This window comes from Diorhabda carinulata, chromosome 2, assembly GCF_026250575.1.
Source record: "Diorhabda carinulata isolate Delta chromosome 2, icDioCari1.1, whole genome shotgun sequence".
NCBI classification, from domain to species: domain Eukaryota; kingdom Metazoa; phylum Arthropoda; class Insecta; order Coleoptera; family Chrysomelidae; genus Diorhabda; species Diorhabda carinulata.
The window spans coordinates 9,712,350-9,729,168 of NC_079461.1; the positions used below are offsets into that span (position 1 = coordinate 9,712,350).

Here is a 16,819-nt window from a genome sequence, read left to right on the forward strand (position 1 = left end):
ATAAACTATCACTATAATCAGGAACAAAATCTTGGTAATAGGAATCAAATAATATGCTTTTAGTAAACAGTTTTTGTTGTCACAGATATAATTAGACAGACAACAACAATATTGTAAATAATCAATTCATATTAAAGCTTTTGATGAACTTTCAGTCAATACCAGAATATGTGATTCATGACCTACCCTTTTCAAACGCAGATATTCTTTTAATTATAGAAAGGAAAAAAATGTACTACCTTTTGTATTTTACAGATGACGGTCGCTGGTTGTACATCGTGAGACATGTGCCTACTGTCTAGTAAACAGAGAGCACAAACACAAATCTTACACACGGAACAGAACATATTAAGAGTTTCTTCGACATGTTCGGGACAATTTCCCGTTTTACCTTTAGTAGAATTGCTTAAACCTTTCTTGGGGTCCGATAAAACGTGTTTTGCTAGAGGTCCCCTAGAAGGATGGCAAGATTCGCGACAAGAAGTGCAATACCTTACTTCGCATTGCTCACACATAACAGTAGCATCGTTAGCCGGCTCGGTTTCACACATTTGACATTTTAATGCTAAGTTTTTGAGTTCGCTATATTTTTCGACAATGTTATGCATGATTCGGTATTTAGGAAGATTGTGGACACCATTTTCATCAAAATAAACAAGTTTATGACACACTGGACAAGTGACACTAAGAGTACTTGATACTGTTAAATTATTTTCGATAAAACTGTTAGGCCGAGATGCACATATTACCCCACTATCTGTTTCGCTTAATATCGAGAGTTTGTCGCTTTCCTGATAGTCTCCAGAACTTCCAGAAGTAACACTTTCAGCGTTTTCTGGTACGGAATTTAAGGTCGATGTTGTGTTGTGATTGTTGGCCGGTTGTTGTAAATGTATAGCGCAAAGTAAACATAAAGAATGATGACACGGTAGTAACACTGGGTTACTGTAAAATTGTTTACAAGCCGGACAACATAGTTCTTCTTCCATCGTATCTCAACTTTTCATAAACACTCCACACTACGGTCAACTGCTGTCTACTACACGCGCACGCTGCAATTCAACGACTTTACAACTGTGATAGAAGTTCAAGCATAGACTCTTAAAGCTTTCAGTCACGAGATCGAGAGACTTGAACGCTTGGCGGTGTTGCCGTAGCTACAACGAATATTTCCGTTAGATTTAAATAGAAAATGCAATTGTGTGGAATTTCATAGATATCGTATGAGATATATAATTATAGTTAATATTAAGAACCCATAGTTAATTGTCATTTGAACTAACCCCACATAAAGGAAATAAACAATTATTATTTCAATGAAATGAAACAGCGATATGTGAATAGTTGTATATGTTAAATACGGGATTCTATTCGACTATAAACTCAAATGAAAACAGTCTTCTAAGCACTGTATAAAATGCAGTTTCTATATGCTCAGAAACATACAACAATCCCACTAGATAGTTTATATTCCGAAGCTAATGTTTTAGAAGATACATATGTTGTCATACTGCTCCAGAATATCTGCAACCAGATTAATCCAGCTTATACATTTATAACTAGAAAGATGTAAATAATGTACACATCGAAAAATCCTTTATTCTCCCCCCATCCTTTTTAATATAATATACTGTTCGAATGAATTGTGCCATTTGTATGATTTTTGTTAAGTTGGCAGTGCTGGTGATATCCCGAACCCTCTCAAACCGGATATATCTACCTACAGGCAGTATGCAGATTTGACTTGGAATATTAAAAGCTCGTTTTGCTGGCTTAGAGTATTATGGATTCAGTTTTTATTGAATATGCTCATTGGTTCTAATGAGTAAACGCCTAGAACTGTTGATGAAACTACGACAGTTGATGTGGAGTAAATCAAGTATTTTCATATTCCGGATTATTGTCTCCAAATAAAAAAGGAAAATGTGCGGGCAAGCAGGAAGCAGCTTCAAGACATCATGAAATTTTAATAGCAAATAGCAAAGTAAATCGAAAAAGAAGCAAGCACAAACCTACGAACAGATTTGCTTAATTCTGGTGTTGAAATGATTTCTTCAGCTATGCGGAAAAAGTTTAACGACAGATTAAAGAACCAAAGAAAAACAATATCTAGCTTAGAGAATGATAGTAAATTGTTTAGTATGTATAAAAAAATACAGACTTCTGGAAAACGATTATTTTCAGATACGAAACGAATTGATTTGTACGGAGACGTCAATTAAGTTTTGTTAGACGAATTGTAGCTGAAACTCTGCGACGAGATCATATCTAACAGATTATTAAAACCCTTTACTTCTGGAATACTTTCACAATAAATAGAACTGGAAGCTTTGTTCCTATAGAAGAGATGATGAATTGTGTTCACGGCATTCAAATATAACGCTGTAGGATTGTTATATTCATGAAATATTTCAAATGTTTAATTTAAAAGTACTTGACTGGGCACCAAACCTGGCATTTTCTCACGTAATATATACATATGCGCTACCAAGACGTGTCGTTAAGTTCATTTTTACCAAAAGGGGATATACCTCACCTAACCTAACCAAAATTCAATCTGCTTATAGTTAATAATGAGTAAGTTTTAGGAAATAGGAAACCCATTCCCAACACCCAATACAAGACTTCCTGGATATTAGCTTCAATTCATATTCTACAAAGTATTACTGAATCTAAAAACAGTACTGCTGTAGATTATTCAGTTACCATCTCAAACAATCGTTTCATCAAACGTTCTCCCAAGATATTGAAAAGTTGTAATACATACCGACTCCTTTGCATCTATTAAATCCATTTAAAGCATCTACAGTTCTTATCTTCTGGTACACACTATATACAAGCTCCGTCTAAAACTCTACTCTGAAAAGTAACTGTAGCTTTGCTCAGGATCCCCGCAATATTGGCAATACTGCTAACAAACTTGCAGATTGCTCAGCAGAAGAAATATCAACATCAAACCTCGCAACCAAAAAAGTCAGTTACGAAACGAACTGAAAAAGTTTTTCAAGCAAAACATCTATTCGTCATAGTGAAACTGGACCAGAACTCATCCATCTTCATAGAGGAAATAAGACTGCGAATCTTACCCACTAGTTTCAGACTCAGTTTCCTAATAACTTTATATCCACCTGGCTTACAATATACTTTAACAGTACTATTTGTCGTATACCATTACTGTCAATGTCGATTGTCAAGATAATTTCCCAAACGCATTCCTGTGTGTTCTTAATGGGAGGAATTTTATAAAATTCTTTGCTCAGCATCAAATTATCGCTTATACAAAAAACATTTTCTGGAAAGTGATTTTACTAATTTTAATAGAAAACAAGTGTAAGCTGTTCCATATATTTCTACCTCTCATCTGCCTTCATTGTCAACTTCCATTAATGGAGATCACAGCTATGCCATAACATATTACAATTTAGCTGTAGAATAGCCATTAAAGTTTTCGAGTGAATTTTCAAATTCTATTGTTACAGAAGAAATTCGGGTTTTATGACTGTAGCTGGAACTAATAAAAATAATTTAACACCTAGAGAAATGGTAATGTATCAAGTTCATCGGAATACAACAGTCAAAATATCAAAACAGTTTGAAAAATAACAAAGAGCAGTTAAAGATATTTAAGATGTGTGAAATTGCAACATTTGAGTGTATGGAAGAAAATTTAAATAATGTAATGAAAGAATTCATTAATTCACAATTAAGAAATATTTATAGACAAGGTATAGCAAAACAATGGACAATACAGGAAAAAACTTTTGCTATTTCTATGTACAATTGTGATAAATTAATATAGTTACGTTTTTACTACTAAAGCCCGTGTTTTTTTATGTGTCTCTATTTGTCTATATCAATTTTGACATATGCTGGTGGAAAAAACGACTTAATCCTTTCAACGTACCCTGAAACCAGGAAACAGCGAAATCGGAACTGGATGGAAATGAATAAGAAAGAATACAGTAGATATTCTGTGTTGTAAGTTTAAATGAACCGCGAATATAGATTATCTCGCGTACCATCGAGGGCACTAGCATCGAAAATCCGTCATGCTCTTTCCACTAATTAATAACTGAGCTTGCATTTCTTCTTAGGTATGTCCTGTGATTTACACTACCACTACATCAACACAATTACTCTCCGTTTCGATAACCAAGTTATCATCTTCAGAAACTGGTTATCAAACGCGCATCAGGCAATGGAATTGGAATTGGAAGTTTTTGTGTAGTGGTAATGTAAACAGTTCTCTATAAATATTAAAAACAGTGCCCGAAATTCCAATTTAATAGGAAAAGTTTTCTAAATTTTTGTTTGTTTAGCACTTAATCACTTAAATAATGAATCACCAATTATTTTTCACTCTCATTTGAACATTCCAAAAAATATTTTTATGTAATCGTACAATTTATTTTCAAATATTCATAATTTTTTTATATGAAATAAATTAAAAAATATAATTTCAGCATTATCAGTTTGTATTTATACTTACGTCAATGACTATTAAGTTATACATCATGGTTTGGTAATAATATCATCAATGTGCAAAGTAACAAGAAACTTTAAATCTAATCATTGTTAAATTCCGAAATTTTTCACACTTGACAACGCTGCAGTCAAGCGCTTTGGTCCGAAAATATCAAAACACTGCACCGATCGAAGAACGATTATACACGATTATGTGCGAACGGAGCATCTTTTGTTGCAGTTATTCCGGTGAGGTGAGGGTTGAGGTCGTTGGCATGCTGCATGCTTTTTTCGGTCGATTTGAATGCGGCCTAAGTATGATGTGAGCGCATTTAAACTTGCTTAGATGTTTACCTTTACCTGAAAATCCAACATTTCATCAATGTTACGTAATTGCATCCACAAATAGACTTAAATACAAGTTCTTTTGCCTAAAACGGGTTATGAGTTTACATCGTCTATAAACAAGGAACAATTAATTATGTACATTTGATAATACAGGGTGTTTCTATATTCGACCGACAACTCTACCACAGAGAGATCTTAATAAATGATTCATTTTGATATAGTTATACGAACCCTTACAAGGCCTAGTTGCTGAGATATAGGGCGTACAAAATTTTAAATCAAAATCAAAAATCAAGAACGTCTTTAAATTTTTGTCGCAAATTTGTGTGACCAATATGCTCCTTAATAAAGTAATATTTTAATATAAACAAACTTTGGAAAAATTCAACCAGTGACGCGCTGTCAGGGTTACTTGTCACTTTTATCGCCCTAGTTTTTACGCCACTGGAGCAAATTCTTTGTTTAATTTTGTTTTAAACTACCTGATTATTTTTAGTTAAAAACTAATAGCTTTTTATGGAGCTGAAATGAACGTTGTTGTAGAAATTTGCCTCTAAACAAAAGTAATTGGCAAGTAATTAACAAATTTCAACCATAGAGAGACGGACATTTTTAAAGAAATGAGCCGAATGCAGCTTTATCCGTATCTCTACCACGTAGAAATACTACCTGCAGATGAAATCTGACATATATGTGATTTCTAATACCAATATATATTTTTTTTCGTTCATTTAGAATGAATTAAACAAAAAAAATATTAATAAATAATTTGATTGTAAGAATAACCTTAGTAATAATGAATTGATGACAGTATATATATATATATATATATATATATATATATATATATATATATATACAGTATATATATATATATATATATATATATATATATATATATATATATATATATATATATATATATATATATGTTCCACGAGTGACTGATATCCGTGGCAATTAGATACGGATGATTAGGTTAGGTTAGTTTAGTTTTAAAATTTCCGTGTTTCTAAGATTAAAATTAGACCACGGTTTTTTTTCCGTAGAGGACGGTGATTTTGGATCATATGGTAAGATTTAGAGACTCGGAAAAAAGCTTCATTCTGATCCGTTCCTATAAAAATTTCCGGATCTATAAGGTTAAAATGTGGAAATGGATTTTTCCGTGGAGGGTGGCGATTTTCGTGTCTCTAGGAGCACAGAAATTTCCGTGGAGGGTGCCAATAACAGCACCGATTTTCTTCTGTTTAATGAAATTTTATTTGATTTGTATCTCTAGTTATTTTCATATTTGTTTTTTAGTTTTTGCTTTTGTTTACAAATTGAAACTTTCTCTCCCTCTCTCCCTCTCTAGCGATAGATTTAATTTAAGATTAACAGTGACAACAACGCTTAATGTTTAAAAAATACTCTGCTTTCAAATTTTTGTTTAAACTTTAATTTTCTTGCTTTGAGATATAGTAGGAGCTGAATAGATGCGTAGATTACAATAATTACGCAATATTGGAAAAACCATAATAACTAATAGTACTAGATACTTTTTTGTCTCTAATTTTGTACAGTACAGACTAACCCTCTTCGTGACAATTATAGTCCTTCCAATATCAATTGAAAATCTCGGAGACTCACTTCGCTAAACGAGAGTAAAGCAACATAAGAAAACGCAGGAGTCCGAAATAACTTAAGTACTAAGACAATCAGATTACATAATAAAATATTTTCTACTATTTATCGAAAAATTAAACTTTCGATTCATACAGTTATAGCATTATTATTTATTTCGGATACACAAAAGTGCTCTACTTGCTCTTGCGATGATCTACGTTATAATCTAGTGTAACGTGATTTTAAAGGAGAAATTTGTTGAATCGTGAAGTTTTCGCGACTTTCCTAACTGTTTAGTTCTGTAGAACATTTTGAACTCAATAACAATATACTGTAGTATAACTTGTCATTTGGTATACTATGGCATTTATTTTCAACCAGGGATAAATATCCAGACGAAAACAAAAAATTAAAAACGTAGGTAGACAATTAAATTTACTCTCCGCGGACATAATAAAAATAATATTTCCAACAATCATATTTCTTCGGCTTAAAAATTTTCGGCTGAATTAGATGTAACTTTAAGTAGGTCTTAAGGGGTACTCTAGTTTCTCGGCTGTTTTTCTATGGCTTTTTCAATAATTTTTCACGGGCAGACCATTAAAATAATCAATCTCATTGCTTTCGAATAACCTTTATTAACAATTAAATAAGCTTCACAAAATTTTTTAAGTCAAAATATATAGTATGAATATAAGTTATAGTGGCCTACAGGAAGATATCAAGTAAATGAGGTGCTTGACGGCTGTTCTGACTATTTGAAATCGAAAAAACAAACGGCGTTTTAATCTTCATATTTAAGTCTAGCGATTGAACTAGACTGAATGCTAAATCACAAAAATTGACTTTTTCGTGCACTTTCTATTTTTTAATAATTTTTTTTCACTCGTAGATAAAAAAACTATCGAAGCTATCATGATAGTCTTGATTTAATCTCTTGCTTATAACATATTGAAGATGCTGCATAAATTTGAACAAAATCGGTCCTGTAATGAATATATACCATGAAAAATGGTATTTCGAGAAAAACGCGTTTGGACGTTCGCGCATGTGAACTATACTAAGAATTTCTTCTCGCCGTTAATCTGCTATGCCTGGACCATACAATAAGCCTTCGTCTTCTTTTTGGAATACATGCAGAGCTACTCTTACTATACCTGCTCCGTAACTTGTGAACCATTTCGAATATCGAAAATTCCTTTGGCAAACATTTTCTACACAAAATTTTTCGACCCGAGAAATTAGAGCCCTTAATTTATAGCTCAGTAGTATAGTAAAGAATCTTTCAATGTAGTTCAGTTACTTGAAGTGTTAAATCTGCTTAAAATGCCGAAGACTTTCTTGAAAATTGAAACAAAAAAAGACAATAAAAGTAAAGTAGTAACGTATGGTGAAGATCTAGTACTTTATGATTTATCTTTTATTGTGTAGCTACAAATAATCCATCATTCCACCATAGAAGTTGATAATATCAATGGATACTTGACAGAGATAACGAGTTAATTATATCACAAAAAAACTGAGCCGCTACTGACTAAACAAAAACTAATGTTTACTATGCGTATACATTCAAAGGAAGCATTAGTTTATGTGAGCTTGATCGACGTGCTTCGAAATTCAAAGTCTTTGGTTAGATACACAGTTAAAACGATGAAGCGTGAGTTTAAACGCATTTCATTAACGCATGGAAGTATGAAAGGAGGGTGGCACTTGAAGCGTAGTTTGCTCAAGTGTTCATACAGACTTCATCTTAAAAAAAGACATTTAACGATCAGTTTTCAATACAAACATTGTTCAGTGTTCAGTTTTAGTGTGTTTTAGAAATAGTGCAATAATAAATAAAGATTCTTGTCGTTTTTTAGATATTTTAGATTCAAAAAAGTATTATATGATACTATAATAAGTTGAGTGGAGCTTATTTGACAATATATAAAATACAGGTGAATGTATCACGAAAAATTATTTAATTCTTAATCTCAAATATTGATCAGGACAGAATCAAGCGATTTTGGTGTTCTTGATAGGCGGCGTCAAAGAAACCATAATAATGGAAACTAGTTTTTAATACTTGTTTTTGACTGTTCCAAAAAAGATCGGTATTAAAAATATGTGGATTAAGGCTACAGAAAAGTTGATTGGGCTCCACATAAAGACTAAAGATGATATAAGCTCTGTCCACTTGATTTGTTAATACTTTTAAAAGTTCCTCCGTTCATCTGCTATCCAATGAATAAATAAAATAATATTGAAAATAATGATTGTTGTGAATTTGAATTGCTGGATTGTGCCAATTTGTCTAAAATTTATTAATTTAATATATTGAATATTAAATACGTTTTGTTGTATCAAAAAAAATTAAATAAATGTATTAAATTATGAATATTATTTTTATTCACAAACAATCTACAGCTATTGTTACAATTTTATATATTTACGAATACAAATCTGCCTTTGATAGTAGGGAAACGCTGATATCCCCGTACCGCATTACAGGCTTCATTTACACTCGCCTATAACTTCACTTATATGCGTTTCCTACCATTTCTATCTCCATGTATTAACCACTCATTTTATCAAGCCTAGATAGTCGTAAATATTACATTTAAGTTCTGAGGTCTTGAACAATGGCTGTTTTTTTGTGAAACCAGGATATTTTTTTAATGATTTATGCAAAAAATTATTTTTTTCATGATAAATTTTCTTTTTCAGGAGGAGATTAATCAAAATTAATTCTGAGAGGATATTTGTAACGATATAGTGCAGATTTTGAAAATAATTTACGTCATCCATTCGAAGTACTACATAATAATAAATAATTTTTGTTTTACAGCACAGTTTTTCCAGTTTTTGAAAATATGTTATCACTTAAGCTGCTGCTCAATTGCTGTCATTTTTTATGTTATGCGATTATATATAGAAGAAATTAAGTTACCAATTTAATCTTTTATGTATACAATATAATAGTATTAAATATACAAATAAATAGTATTCATTTAAATACAAATCCAAAATTAACAATCTTTGTAGCGGAATCTTTAACTTGATTCTCGAATACTTTAAATTGTGAAGTCAGGTTCTATTTTGAAATTTTGTACAACTATTAACGACCGATGCCGATGACAATACAATACTTTAATAAATTCTTATCTAAGAATAGAATTGTTAATTTCTCCATATAGTCTTTATCAGGTTCATCAATTTAATGATTTCCCTCCGGAGAAGCGTTCGATAATCTAGTGTGCATGTAGTATAAATTACTCATTTATTTACTACCGGAAAGCGACACTAGATTGATAAAAACATTCACCGATTGAAATGTATCATTCTGAGTTGGGAAAGAAGTATTCACATAATGCTGCACTGAAGAGTTAATCATGGTAGCATCTAGTATATAATCTATCGTACTTGTAGCCATTTTCCAACATGTTAATAACGCTATTCTAATTTAAGTTATTTTCAAAAGAAAAAACGGTTATCTTTGGTAAGTCTCTTTCATGTTGCTATTTTGAATGTATGTACAGTAAACGTCACCATATAGCTTTCCATACAGTTGGTCAGGATATTCCAAAATGTCTACTAGCTACTATTAGTAGACTTACTCGAATTGCGAACAAAACTTTCATCAATAAGTCTGACATAAACCTCAGGTACATGAGATCAACCTGAACGTTTCTCTTACACGCATTTCCAGTTATACTAAAAGCCAATGGATTCTCTAGTTGGTGATGCAATACAAAATTGGTACTGGATAACAATTTGCGACTCACATTTTTCCAAGTCGAGCACCTGGTGCACCACAGCCATTCACATAATAACTGATACTGAGAAGAAATAGCTGACTGATGCCGCGGGGGAAGCGGGGGAAAACCGTGTCACAGCTGTACTGTGTAGTAGTAGATATGCTTTCTTCTCGTGAATTTGGTTAAGTAAATATTTGTCGTGCACGAAACGGCGTAATTTCAACGTATAACAAAACTTTGAAACGGCCTCTTTCTATCATTAAATAATTACTAGTTAATTTTGGGTTTCTACTTTAATAAATACAACTTTTTAGAAATAGATCCATCATTTATAATAACCCTGTACCTTCAACATCATTATATCGTATATATACATAATCAACGCCTTAAGAATATTGCTATGCTAAATGGAATTTCTTCGAATACTACTTCATTATTGGAGAATTTTGAAATATGTCGATGGAGGGGAATTGTAATTAGATTATACAGTGTGTATCAGACAAGAAATAATTTAATAATAAATGGAAACGTGCTCAAATATAAGTCCTCAGTATCATTCACATTCAGCTTCATTCTCATGTTTTTTATTTCTCTACTCCAATCAATTTATGAATATTAGTGTCTGAACCAGCATATAACTATATACTCTGTTCATTATAATTGGTTTTAAATTCCTGGATCCTGTTATGCTATTCAATCACACACATTAATTCGTTTGACGATTTTGTCATCATTTTAATAAATAATATTCTATGTTGAATATAGAGTGTTTCCAAAGACATCTGAAAAATTTCTCTGGGCGATTCGCTGTTTAATTTTAATACATAAGTTTCTTGTTATACTCTACATATCGAAGAAAAATATTATATATATATATATATATATATATATATATATATATATATAAAAATTATTATTCCAAAAGTATACAATGTAAACGTGAAGTTTGGCATATTTACAAAGTGAACGGTCTAAATAAGGAACACATTCATTTAAAAATTAGAAAATATGTGCATTGAAACATTAAAATAAAATCTTCATTTTTTACCTCAATAAACACATTTTATTATTCTCTATTAAATGACATTGAGCTTCCTTTGTCGTCAACATTTATAATAAGGGGCCCAATTTGCAAATCAATGAGAATAAATTCTACATTTAGATTTCAACCTTTTCCTGGACATTTCGAATACTCTTTTCCCACTTATCAGGTGTATGTAATTCTCTGAATAACCTCGTCTGCAAGCACGTAGGTAATCTACAAATTAATTAATTATTTATTTAATTTCGAGTAATGATTAAGCGTAAGTAGTTCAAAACAAATAAAAATTATTTATAATCTCAATTGTTCAAAGTGTTGGCCGCTTACTTTAATACACTTTTTACGACGTTTTGCCCTTAAAAAACGTGTCTTTGAGAATAAATCTTAATGGAATGAATGATTTCTGCCGTAGCTTGAATTCTAGCTATTACGAGTAGATCTTGTTTAGATTTGAAGATTGTTTCGTACACTAACGACTTCATATAGCCTCATATAAAAAAATCGATGGGATTTAAGTCAGATGACCTTGGAGGCCAACAATTGAGTCCACCCTGACCAATCCATTTTTCTCTAAAATGTCTTATTAAGTAATTTCTTGCCGCTACAGAAAAATGAACAGATGCCCCAAGGAAGTATTCGTATTCCTATATCAAAATGAATCATTTATTGTGATTTCTCTGTGGTCGAGCGTTGTCGGTCGAATATAGAAACCCACCCTGTATGAACAATATAATTAATCAAAGTAACGAAAGTGTTGTTAGCTTCTGAAAAGTCATTTTTCTGTCATATCTCCCTCAAATGTTACGTGAATTTACTCAAGAGGAATAAATTTTCGTCAAAAAACCATGATTGTGTGCACTTCGACGAAGTTACCATAAACATGATATTAAATTCTGTATAGAAATCTCCCTTGTTTCAGTCAAATGGGTAAGTAAAAATGAGCCCGTAATCTCTTGGAAGTTTCCTTACATTCATCAATCAAATAATAATAACCTTATCTAACTATCTTTATATTCAATTACCTTGAAAATTTTTGAATTATGTTTACCGACATTAATATCTAGAATATCAAATAAAAATCGGCTAACATTTAATAGTAATCGAAGTTATTCAAACATAACATGCGAAGCGCTAAACAGCAACAGTTTATTTTTTGATTACTGATTATTTTTAGTTTTATGACGGCATTTTCATTCCATTCCACAATGCGGGAGTGAGTAGACATCGCAAACTCTATAACTGAGAACTGATTCATATTAACGCAGTCACACAAAACATCGAATTGTAATCAAAACTTATTGAAAACTTGTTATAGTGTCCAATTCGACTAATTGAAGAAAATATAATTACATCGGTGCTTCGTAAGTTACGTGGTAAAATGATAGTGGTTGTGCAAATCTAAGACTTAGGTAGGTACATATTTATAAGAACTGTCAAAGTCGTGAATTGTGTAGTATTGAGTGTCTGAAACTGTGTTACTTCGCCTCAGAGTGTGATAAAATTATCTTTAAACACAGTTTGTATATTATCCATCAATGTTGGCCGAATACGTGCCTTTTTACATCCGAATATTGTACATGACACTTATATAATATAAGTATAAAAATAATTATTTATGTAACAAGTGCCTTTACACACGAATTGCATACAGTATTTCTTCTACTAGCGAAAATTCTATCAAAATGCAGAAGATTAAAGGTAATTTTTCTTTTAAACTTTATTATATGTTTATTAATATTTGGAGCATTTTAATCAAGATTAGTACAAATTAACAAAACTACAGACGAATTTGCGTTATTAAATTTGACAACTCCTCTGATCGGCAAGTATAGAATAATTATTACTACATAATTAGAAAAATGAAAAATGATATCAGTGAGACTTAAACCTGAGACCTCCTGTATGTGAGCTTCGTAATCAAGCCACTTCACTACGGAGACCATAATAATACGTTTTTTACGTATTACTGCTTAAAGTATATTTCTTTACATACTAGTGCGTAAGGTAAAGTCTTACGCGTTTCTTTATTCGATAGTGTGTCTATAAAAAGTTTTTTAAAGACTGACGTTTGCTTTTCACATGACTTCAATACCAATTCAAAGAATTCTCAGGGCTGGTTAACGTAATAACCATGAAATGTTTCCAAACTACTGATATTTTAGAGAATTTTCAAGCATGCGCAGTATAGATAAAGTATCTCGAACGAGAAAGAAAATGAATACAGTCGGCACCGTGACGTAGAGACGTTTTTTCCCATAAGAACTGTCTATATAGGAGTATTATCTTCTTTTATTATGGTAGTATTAAATTAAAAATGAAATTATGTTTGTAAATATTTCATAGATTTTATCTCTTTAAATCCAGGTAAAAATAGACTCACAGTTCTATGGAATTTACTGCAGTAAAATATGCGGTATAGTTATATAAAACTTGATTCAATTAAAACACTAACAGCCGCAGCATTTGTACACGTTTGCTCCGCTGTCTTTTATCATCTTCCGTTTAAACCGAGACCGATAGTAAGCGCGAGAATGTTCGATATCCGTCATAAATGATGGCTTTATGTTTTACCTACATGTGAAATGAAATAGAGCGTCTTGCCAAGTATTAATAAATTCACTTATATTCGGTAATTTTGATGATTGTAAGAATTAAGTCTTATATTAGAACTCCAGACCTCCAGTCTGAAGGGATTCGAGTCATAACAATACATACAATAACACATACAAGATACACGGGAATTCAGTGCGATAAAAAGTACTTAACAAGGCTTGTGCTTCACACATAAAAGATCTCATCTCCTGACTTCTCTGAACTTAACTCAGTCTATGTCCTTTTTGTATTTTGACTGAAAATTGCTTTTTATGGGAAAAAACAAAATGTACCTACAACGTTTCAGATATGTTGGATGGGCTACAAATCGTGACGATGTTTAATACGTTCAGATAAGGATGCACCAACTCGGGACTGCGATATTTCGGGTAAACGAAAAGGTAGTCCTAGTATATAATACAACTCGTGACGGATTCATTAAGAGGATTACCTGGAATTTAGTACCTAATCCACTTTGTAATTTTGGAAAATCCAAAAATTAAAACCTAGAACTACTAAATCCTTTAGGTTAGGTTAGGTTAGATTACCTAACCTAAATTTTATAAATAATACAAATCCTTTTAAAACTGGCCGCGGAGAATATTTTTTATTGGACAATGATTTAACTAATAATATAATTACATATACTTACAAATACTTTTTGTTAATAATAATAAATATTTTACTTTTGTTTTTACTTCCATAATAAAAATCCCGAGCTGCATAATCTTCCGTCAAAATATTGTTACCTGAGCTCATAAAAGTTACTCAAAAGGATGAAAAACGCAGCTTTCTCTAAATTTCGTGCAATAACTAACCTTTATTAGATAAAATAAAAGAAGAAATATTAGGAATGTTGCTTCGTCTCAGGAATTCATTATACAGTAAAGATCTGATCCCTAGTGAACTAAAATATTTGCAAACATCAAACCAAATTACTACAGGGAAAGAAAATTAGGCCCTGATGAAGAAAAACGTCAAGATAAACTGTTTTACGCAAAAATAAAGGGAAAAAAGTAACGGCGTTCCGTGGATGCGCAAATGCGATAGTAGAATGGTAGATTATATTTTTCTAGCTCTATACAGTAAAATCTCCATTGTTGACCACTTCTCTATGTTGACCGACATTTGTTAGTTGGATTTGTCACAACGCATTTTCATTGGAGGTTTACCTCTCAATATCGACCACATTCATATGTTTATGTTGAACACTATTTAGTTACTTTATTCTCTGTAACTTGACTACTTATTTTTCTTGATTTTGCTTCTACCCCTGTTCACTGTCCATTTGGTTTCCAGAAATTTCTTTATCACTTTGATGACTACAATAGTTGGTCATATACTGACCTTAGTTGAATTATAGAATTATAGAAAAAGAAAAGTAAAATGAAATATTATTAAATTAATAACACTTGTGCTAACAGGTTGTCTGCTCGTGTTCACTGATTAAAACAATCTGAATACAGCTCTGTGTTCGTTCGCAAAATTCTGATGTTTTGAAACAATCAATGCTGAAATAAATATTGATTAAATCTACCGTTGATACAGATGAATAACATTTTTTCGTGTCGAAACAAGTAATATTTGTATTGTGTGAACAGATTGTGGTTTTCAATACACTACTAAATAACCATGACAATTCAAAATTTTTCGTAAACTCCACATAATTGTTGTTACTCTTATTCAGAAGGGTGTTGGTCACTTCCTAGTGATTATTTTCGTTACAATTGTGCAAAGAGAAATTGCTATTATTTTCGATTAATCGCGTTTCCATGGATTATAATGTCATGATATGAAAGGTATGTCAAAAATTTCTAGATTTCTAGTTTAAACTGAATCTATCACTATATTTTAACGCTAATCACAGTTATCACACACTCTTTATATAGTGAGTTCTCACTTTATGTATACTTCTGCATTCTTCTAGAACATGGTAAAACCGTCCAGAGTGGCTAATAAAAGCCAACTTTCTCAACAAGAAACATCTTGAACATAGTACAACGGTTAATTCTTCTTTCATACTATCCATAACATTAACTTAAAGATGGTGGCGTCACATGGCGTGCAACTGTATCACCACCACAATATTGTTTATATAGATTTGCTAAGATTCATTGTCCACCATTCTTTCGCTTTTAAATGTTCTAAAACACAAAGTATTTATTCGTCTTTTCATTTTAAAAGGCTTCCCACAAATTACACATAATAGCCATTAACTGGCGACATCACTCTTCATTGTTCGAAAATCTTCAACCACCGAGCCATTTTTTCAAGTCTGGCAACAGAAAATAATCTGAGAGGGCTAAAACTGGCGAATAGGGTGCATAAGATAGCAATTCAAACTTTAATTCATTAATTTTGGTCGCCGTTGATAGTTTTTCCTTTTTCAAGAAGCCAATGAAAATAATCCCACGCGCATCCCAAAAAAACCGACGTCATGACTTTGCAGATGGAAAGGTCTTTGCCTTCTTTGGAGCGATTCACCCTTTTCAGTCTATTGATTTGATTGTTTTTTTTTCGAGTGTGAAATGATGGACCCACTTTTTATCAAAAATTCGACTTTACTTCTGTGAAATATTGCCAAACACTCAATGGAAACATCTTCACGACGCTGTTTTTATACCATTGTGATCAAACGAGACATCCATCAGCTTTCTATATACAAATTTTTAGTTAATATGCAATTTACTACACTTTTTGAAACGCCTACTATGCCTGCTAGCTTGCACACAATAAGTTGACGATCATTCAGTACCATTTTGTGGATTTTCTTCAACATTTCTGAAGTAGTCACTGCGATGCTGGTCTTCGCAGGTCGTACGGCCTCGTTTAAACTCTGCTACCCAATACTTTACTGTTGATAACGAAGGAGTAGTCTCATCTAGAGTAGAAAATAGTTTAGCTTTTATATTGATTGGGCTAAGGGCTTTTAAATAAAAGTATTGTATAACATAACTATGACCAATTTTTTCAATGTTTACAAATTTACTGAAAACGTTCACTATTGATGGCTGTCAAACAAATA

The 16,819-nt window shown here is 31.9% G+C and overlaps 1 protein-coding gene across 2 annotated transcripts in view; it reads right to left on the reverse strand.

Moving 5' to 3' along the window:
* LOC130903874 (E3 ubiquitin-protein ligase TRIM9) overlaps positions 1 to 1,095 on the reverse strand; it is a 152,642-nt gene extending 151,547 nt beyond the window's left edge. For both annotated transcript variants that reach the window (XM_057816235.1, XM_057816233.1), the window contains exon 1: positions 240 to 1,095. In XM_057816235.1, coding sequence (XP_057672218.1) covers positions 240 to 989 — 750 coding nt within the window. In that variant the 5' untranslated portion in view covers positions 990 to 1,095. The remainder of the gene's footprint in view (positions 1 to 239) is intronic.
* Between the last annotated feature and the right edge of the window lie 15,724 nt (positions 1,096 to 16,819).